This window comes from Lactuca serriola, chromosome 5 (assembly GCF_051521515.1).
Source record: "Lactuca serriola cultivar US96UC23 chromosome 5, Lser_US96UC23_V15, whole genome shotgun sequence".
Lineage (NCBI taxonomy): Eukaryota > Viridiplantae > Streptophyta > Magnoliopsida > Asterales > Asteraceae > Lactuca > Lactuca serriola.
Genome location: NC_136412.1, coordinates 345,399,348 through 345,407,688, shown reverse-complemented (window position 1 = coordinate 345,407,688; position 8,341 = coordinate 345,399,348). Strand labels below are relative to the sequence as shown.

Genomic DNA, 8,341 nt, shown 5'->3' with positions numbered 1-8,341 from the left:
CCGAACCACCTAAGACTGGTCAAGCTTCGGGTTCGGGTGTGAAGGGTAAAGGCAAAAACTTAGCTGAGGAAGAAGATGAAGATGAAGATGATGAAACCATTGCGGACATGTTGAAACGAAAGAACAGTCACAATGTGGATGATGATGTTAATCGTGTGGTGCGAGAAGCTGAAGAAGCCGAACGCAAGCAAAAGGAAGCCCATGATCTCCTCGAGAGCAGGAAGACTCTCTTCCCTGCCTGGACTCGGGACCACATGATTAAAGAGGCCATAGATACTCCTAGCATCTTATGGCTCGAGCCGGTGATCTCGTTCGACTGCTATAATTCTGTCGATTCGTAGTTCGACATGCCGTTGACTCGAAAGGCGTTTATCTTCCACGCCTTCTCTAACATTTTTGAAGTCCCTCATCCGAACCCTGAGGTGGATAGGGAGTTGATCAAATTCTATCTGAAGGCTGCTCGTCCTCAGTATCAAACTTGGAGCGCCCAGAAGATAGTGAACGTTCGGGTCTTAAAGCCTTACACCGAAGGAAGGTTCATCAACGTTCGGTTCAAGGTAGTTCGAGGGTCTGCGAGAACTGAACATCTGATATCCTTGGCAGATCTACCGAACTTAAATCCTCATGATTGGATTGTCCTGCATAATATCCTTTTGACTGATGAAGCCGAATATGGTCCCATTATAGACCATATCAAAAGGATGTTAGTCTGCTACATCATGGAGGTTGCCCTAATGGATCAGGAGGTTGCCACAGTCTTCAAGAAGAAACCGAAGATAGCTCCTGTGGGATCGGCCAGTGATCTCAATCAAATGCAAATGGGCAAGATTGATCCGAGACGTAATTCGGTTATGTTCACTAGAGCTGAAGGACAGAAATGTCTCTTCGCTTTAGCTGACAAACATCTTTACACCACTGCTTGTCTAGAGCATGTGTTATCGATCATTCGAAGGTGTAAAGATAATGCAGCAGATGATGTCAAGTACTTCAACGACATGATCCAATGGTACATCAGGTTTAGACAGACAATACTCGCTCTCACCAAGCGTCTGTTTAACACCGTGAAGAAGAAGGTACCTGCTTCAGCTGCTGGCCCAAGTAACAAGTGAAGATCTCGCTCCAATTGACGCAAAGGGGGAGATTGTTGGGCTGAAGATTCATTTGAAGATTGCGTCAATGGACTCGGTTGTTAGTCCATTATTTTTGTACTCCGGTTTTGGGCCTGTCCATACCGTGAGCTTGCTAGGTTTCTATATAAGTATATGCTTGCATGCATATTAGGGTAATGATTTTACGATTGATCTAGAGCATAACGATAGTATTTACAGATTTATTTGATCGTTCTTGTAACCTACTAATCCTCTACAGTTGATGTTCTTAATCGAGCTCTTCTGAGGATTTTGTTTTAATCATTCGACACGTTTGATTCACTTTTGCCTTGTTCTTATTTTCGTGTTCTTGCTGTTTTATAATTAATTACCTGTTTAAGATCTAATCGATCTTCAAAGATTAACGTTTTAATCTCATCAATGCAGGTAGAAACCATTGAAACGATTGAGATTATAGAATTTTAAAAGATGTCTACATCATCATATAATTCAAAACAAACAATGTTTATACCAAATTATTATAATATTTATTATATAAGAGCTAACAACAATGTCATTGATATATTTAAAAAACATATATTTGTAAAGATTTCAAATATATTGGTGTATTCTTCGCAACACGCTAGTATTCGCCTAGTCATACTATATTATAAAGGAATCATTTTTTTTTTCACTGTATTCATTTGAAACTCTCATGCATTTTTCTTTCAACACATTCATTTGAAACTCCCATGCATTTTTCCTTTCACCACATTCATTTAAAACTCCCATGAGGTTTTAATTTCTTTCTAATAATGATTATAAGTTGGTTAATAAGATTAAATAAATATCAAACCTAAAGTGTAATCATATATAAACTAAATTTCAATATTAAAAGAATATATTTATTTCTACTTATAAAGTTATGTTTTTTTTTTAACTTTTTACATATTATACTTCATTTATTAGTTTATTGTTGGATGTAACCATTATCATTTTAAAGCTACAACTTTTGCACAATTTGTATAAAATATTTAAATTATAAATTTAAATATAACATTACAGGAGCAACTTAAATATAAATTTTAGTTTAACTTAAACAACCCAAATAATATTTTGTAAATAGTTAAAAGTGATAAATTTTTTTCTAATAATGATTATAATTTGGTTAATAAAGTTAAATAAATATCAAACCTAAAGTGTAATCATAAATAAACTAAATTTCAATATTAAAATAATATATTTACTTCTACTTATAAAGTTATGTCTTTAACTTTTAACATATTATATTTTATTTATTAGTTTTAATATGTTGTTGTATCTAAACCATTATAAATTTAAAGTATAACTTTTGAACAATTTGGACAAAATACTTAAACTGTTAATTTAAATATAACATTACAGTGTCAACTTAAATATAAATTTCAGTTCCACTTAGAAAACTCAATGAATATTTTGTGAATAGTTAAAAGTGATAAATTTTAGTGCTAAATGCAAAAAACTAAATTATAATCTCAATTTAACTAAAATATTTAATAAAGATATTTATATAATCGTTAAAAGTTTTCAAGTAAGTAGCTTAAAATAAATTACAAAAACAATAGCTAAAAATAACTGTATATAAATGATTCTATTATTACCTTTAAAAAAATGTTTGATGTTTTAAATAATTACAATGAAAGAAATTAAAACGTTAAGCTAATAAATTTTAAAAAATTAATTAACAATAACAACAACTATATAATATTAAACCATATACTACTTTTTATTTGCATTCATGAGTAACCTGTGGGTAAAAGTCATTCAAATGATTGAGATTATGCCATTTTAATAGATGTATATATTGTCATATAATTCAAAATAATCAATATATTATATCAATTTAGTATACGAATTATTATATCAAATTTAACAATAACATTATTGTTATATTTAAGAAACATGTATTTGTAAAGATTTCAACTATATATGTGTTTTTGCGCATTGCACAGACATTTGCCTAGTATACTTATAAAAGATGCATTTTTACTTGCAACACATTCATTTGAAACCTCAATGACTTTTCAATTTCTTTTTAATAATTATTATAAATTGGTAATAATATTAAATCAATGCAAAAACTAAATTCTTATCATAAGTCAACTAAACTACAATATTAAAATATAATATTTTACTTCTATAGTTCTATTTATAAATTTATGACTTTAACTTTTTAACATATTACAGTTAACTTATTAGTTTAGATATGTTGTCGTATATGAGCAATTGTCATATGAAATTTACAATTTTTGTATAATTTATGATTTTATGCAAAATAGTTAAATTATTAATTTCAATATAATCTTACACGTTTAACTTAAATCAAAATGTCAGTTAAACTTGAAAAAAAATCGAGTGACTATTTTATAAATAGTTAAATATTATAAATTATAGTGGTAAACCTAAATTCTAATCCTAAATTAACAAAAAAACCATGAAACTATTAGTTATAATCATTAATTTTGTTTAAATAAGTAGCTTAAAAATAAATTACAATAATAATAGTTAAAAGTAATAGTATATAAAAAAAATTATAGTGTTATCTTTAAAAATAAAAACAATGTTTGTTGATTTAAATAATTACAATAAAAAAACTAAAAATACTCATCAAATAAATTTAAAAAAAGGTTAAATTTCTGAAACCAAATTAAAATAATTAAGAAATTCTAGGTACGTTATTTTAAATAACTTACAACAACAATAGTTAAAAGTAACATTATATACAAAAATTATATTATTATGTTTAAAAACAAAAACAATGTTTGATGTTTTAAATAATTACAATGATAAAAATTAAACTCTTAAGCAAATAAACTTTTTAAAATTAATTAATCATAACATCAACTATAAATATCATTAAACCATATATTATATTTAATTTTATTGACGAGTAACCCGATAGTAGAGGTCATTGAGACAATTGAGATTATATAATTTTAAAAGATATTTGGCTTATCATATAATTCAAAACAAATAATGTTTATACAAACTTGTTATGAGATTTATTATATAAGAGTTAAACAACGTCATTAATATATTTAAAAAACATATATTTGTAAAATTTTTAAATATATTGTTGTATTATGTGCAACGCGCTAGTATTCGCCTAGTAAATTATAGACAAAGTTGCATAAATGGTCTTTATGGTTTACCCATGGTCAAAAATTCAGTCCATCCTACTTAAAAAAACCAAAAGTAATGGTATGAGTAAAAAAGACCATTCATGCAAGTTTCGGAAACCATAAAGACCATGTTCGGCAAAAAAAAATATAGCAAATACTGAGTTTGTGATATTTGGTAACCCACAAAGATCATTTATGTAACTTTTTCTTAATTAATCTATACTAATAAAATTAATTAATATGAATTCATAAATAGAAGGTTGTTATCTACATTAATATACATTAACATGTTAATAGAAATAAAAATTAACAAATGAAGGTTATTAATTACATTAATACACATTAATTAATATATTAATAATATTGATTAATATGAGGTGACATTTAATAAATATAGTTTAAATAAAAAATAAAAAAATAAAAAAATGACAAGTAAAAAAAAATAATTTTAAATTCCTAGAAAATGAGATGTGTCATATTCAATGAGAAGTTAATATTTGGCAAAAACAATCCTTATTTATTACGGTAGATTTTTGGGTATTAGATTTTTTTAATCGACAAATATATTAAAAAGTTACCACTAGCAAGTAAGTAGAGGTAACAAAGAGTACAAGGATATTTTGGTATTTTTATTTAACAAAGAGTATAAGGATATTTTGGTATTTTTAACTATTGTATTTTTTAGCTATTATATATTTTATTTTTAAATTTATAATTATGTTTCAAAATATAATAATATGAAAATCTATTAAACTTTGTAGGTTGAATGAATGTGATGTTAAAAAGCAAAGTCGACTAAAAAGTGATGTAGTATAAAATCTATCTAATTTAGAGTCTAATATACTAGTTTAGAGTTCAATGGACTATTAATAGCACTGGTTAATTGATTTGAATATACTCTTTAGCAAAATATTACAAAAACTCATAAAATATTATTTATGAAGGTACGCACATGTTTTGAGTTAGTTTATTTTGAGTCAATTACTCGAGTTTGACCAAGTACAACATGAAATTGTGTAAAGTTCTATAATATGCTCGTGAATCGTTCAAACATAGATTAATCATACACAAACATCATCTTCATTCAAGATAGATGCTTGCATATATCCACAATTCATGCACTGATAGACGCAAGAAACTAGAAAGTCCAAAATCACAATAAAGAAAATTTGGATCTAAAATTTTCATGTTATAATTGAAAACAATTACATGAAGCACAAAAAGTACACCAGATTTAAGCATAAAATCTCAATCTAATGACAAAATTGACCAAGTAAATAAATCTCACCGGATTGAGACTAACAAATGACCGGACATTTCAGTCTGACAGCACCAAAATAACAAATTTACAAGCGCCATGAAACCTATATATCTATAACCATGATCGAGCTTGGACTCCATGATCTTCAAAAATGTTCCAATTAACAATTTGGAAACTGTGTTAGACCTGTGGCACTTTCACCAAAAGATTGCTGCTCACGATGCTGCAAACATTGCATGGTAAGAAAAATATTACGTATGATTTTAGAAATGAATGCCTGTAAAAAGAAAAAGAAAAAACGAGCTTTAATTATATGGTTTACCTCTTAACATAATAGTAACAGAAATCTGCCAATATGAATGTTTGAACAGCCTCTGATACCAAAACCATCGGGACCCAAAAGTAGCCACGTCCAAGTAAGAACAGATACGCTTCAGTAGATTCATACACCTGAATAATTAAAGAAAGATGATTAAAAGACGATTATTTGCAATTAAAAAACGTGATCGATGTAGCTTGAAAATGGTAACTAACCCGTAAAATCCAATAAGCAGCCCCAAAAAATCTCGACACTCCTAATGCAAACACGTAATGGGCAGTAAATGGCTCTATCATCTGAAAGGTGTTAAGAATTTGAGCGATGATGAATGGATTAGTTTTTGTTATTGTGTAAGTTGTAACGTAAAACAAAAGCACACATGCATGCACCTTTGTTCTTTGCATCATTCGAAGTTGAGGAAACACTACAATGGCTTCCAAGTACACACCAAATGCCCACTTCATCTTGGAGAATAGAGGAATAACACTGTTGGGGTGAACAAATACGGCCATGATAGCGCAAGGAATCAACTAAAACAAGATAAATTAAACCATTTTAAGATGAAATGCATTCAAGCAATTGGATTGAAACAGAAGGAATTGAAGAGGTTGAGTTTATATATATTATATATACCAAATAAGATTTGGGTGTTTTGTCGAGATGCTCGTTGTATGATTTGTATAGCTTAAACCGCATCATGTAAATTACCCAAGCAGTAGCCACGAATGCAGCAATGTCGAGAACAGTGTGGACGTTGTATCCAATAACGGGGCTACAAGAAATCCGAACAGCTAGAACGATAGCCGTGAGCTCTTGTGTCTGCAACGAAAGGCCTACGTAAAAACAAGATCATCATCATCATCATCATTATCCCATCAAACTAACAGCAAACCCTGAATGAACAATATACCTGAACACGTTTTTAGGGTACTGAGCTTGTAAATTAGAACAAAAATTCCTGCAGCGTGAACGGATTCAGCGGCTATGAAGAAATTATTGTAATTTTGAACGGAATGTTTGAGGATGACGAGGGCGGAAATTATTGCCGTAATGGCTAAGAAGATCTTCGCCTTCGTCGATTGCCTTCGGACCCATGAGAACAATGTGTTCACGGACGAACTTCTTCTCTTCCCCATGATCGATTGACGCCTTGTGGTCGTCGAAAGATCAGCTCCTCCGCCTCCTGAAGGTTTATTCCTTCTTTATTGTCGCCGGAGGAGGAGGGCGGGCCTGGCTGAAAGACGATTTTAGAATGGTGGCTTTCAGGGCCCATATATAGTTTCCTCAAATTCGACACGTGTAACTATTTTTAATCGTGTGGTTTCTATATTTAGAATATATATCGAAACTAACTCTAACGATTTGACTACGTGTTTGGAGAGGCCAAGCTTCTCGGGTTGATCGTTACAATTTAATTCATAATATTTAATATTAGGGGAAAATTACATATTTATCTAATAACATTTCCTAGGGACATGAAATATCTACAAATGCAGATATTGAATATTTAGGCAGTGTTTTAAAAACCGGTTTGAACCGGCCGGTTGAACTGGTCGAATCGGAAACCGGAGTTAAGGGCGGTTCGATTTGGACCGGTTTTATAATGATTTCTTGACCGGATTGAACCGGCCGGTTTTGGTAAAAAAACGGTTCAACCGGTTGAATTGAACCGGAATGGACCGGGTTGAACCGAACATTCTTGGATTTTTGTGTTTGTTTTGGGCTTCTTTGTTTGATTTTGACTTTTATAATGATTGTTTTTATATGTTGCATTCTATTTACATTTGTAATACTAAAAAGATGACAAGTTTTGTAATCAATGTATGCAGGATAATTAAAAACATATAAAAATATAGAACCGGTTTGACCATCCCGTTGAACCGTAAAACGTCACCCGACCGGTTTTTAAAACATTGCATTTAGGTTGCCCCAATTTGATTGGTTATAACGCAAAGCCTGCTTATGCAATCCTCGAACAAATCAAACAAGTAGAAAATGATTTACCTTCTATGATTCCGTTTAGAGTAGGGTTTTTTTCCATACAAAAAATTTGATCATTTTTTTTTCTTTTTAAACCTAAAACTTTTAGTTTTTTCGAAAAAGACCTAAAGTTTACTGGAAACTTGTTATTTCGGACCCTAACAGGTCACCAACAAGTAAACTAACTGATTTTTTTTTTCATAAAAGACCCTACATTTTATATTTTTTTTCTGGTTTAGACCTAAAATATGTTTTTTTTTTTCATATTAATCTAAAATACTATTGTTTTTGCTTTATCAAGTTGTCTCCATGAAATGTTATGTGCTCATTAAAAGCCGTATTTCATTGGATTTGGACGATCATTTCGATTCTTTGTTGGAGTTATGTCATTTGTCTAAATTTTTTACAGTTCGAAGAATCAAGAATTCGAACCCTCCTCACTATGGTCCTAAGTAACATCTATGAACTAGATTTGTATATTTCTCATTAACTAGACATATTGGGGATTAAGACTCAATAATAAAATATTTAA

At 30.1% G+C, this 8,341-nt stretch overlaps 1 protein-coding gene across 1 annotated transcript; it reads right to left on the bottom strand.

The window, feature by feature from the left end:
- Window positions 1–5,423: 5,423 nt before the first annotated feature.
- LOC145052083 (uncharacterized) lies at window positions 5,424–7,058 on the bottom strand. The gene is made up of 6 exons (XM_078999891.1): window positions 6,740–7,058; window positions 6,463–6,662; window positions 6,219–6,359; window positions 6,045–6,125; window positions 5,833–5,960; window positions 5,424–5,733 (listed from the first exon to the last, which is right to left on the bottom strand). The coding sequence occupies exons 1-6, from the start codon at window positions 6,963–6,965 to the stop codon at window positions 5,691–5,693; spliced, it is 819 nt and encodes a 272-aa protein (XP_078856017.1). The 5' UTR covers window positions 6,966–7,058; the 3' UTR covers window positions 5,424–5,690.
- Between the last annotated feature and the right edge of the window lie 1,283 nt (window positions 7,059–8,341).

Excerpts from the sequence above, each read along its gene's own strand:
- LOC145052083 (XM_078999891.1), bottom strand. The coding sequence starts at position 6,965 with ATGGGGAAGAGAAGAAGTTCGTCCGTGAACACATTGTTCTCATGGGTC. Across the intron at positions 6,360-6,462 it reads AAACACCCAAATCTTATTTG|TTGATTCCTTGCGCTATCAT; the intron begins GTATATATAATA and ends ATCTTGTTTTAG. Across the intron at positions 5,734-5,832 it reads TGTTACTATTATGTTAAGAG|CATCGTGAGCAGCAATCTTT; the intron begins GTAAACCATATA and ends CAATGTTTGCAG.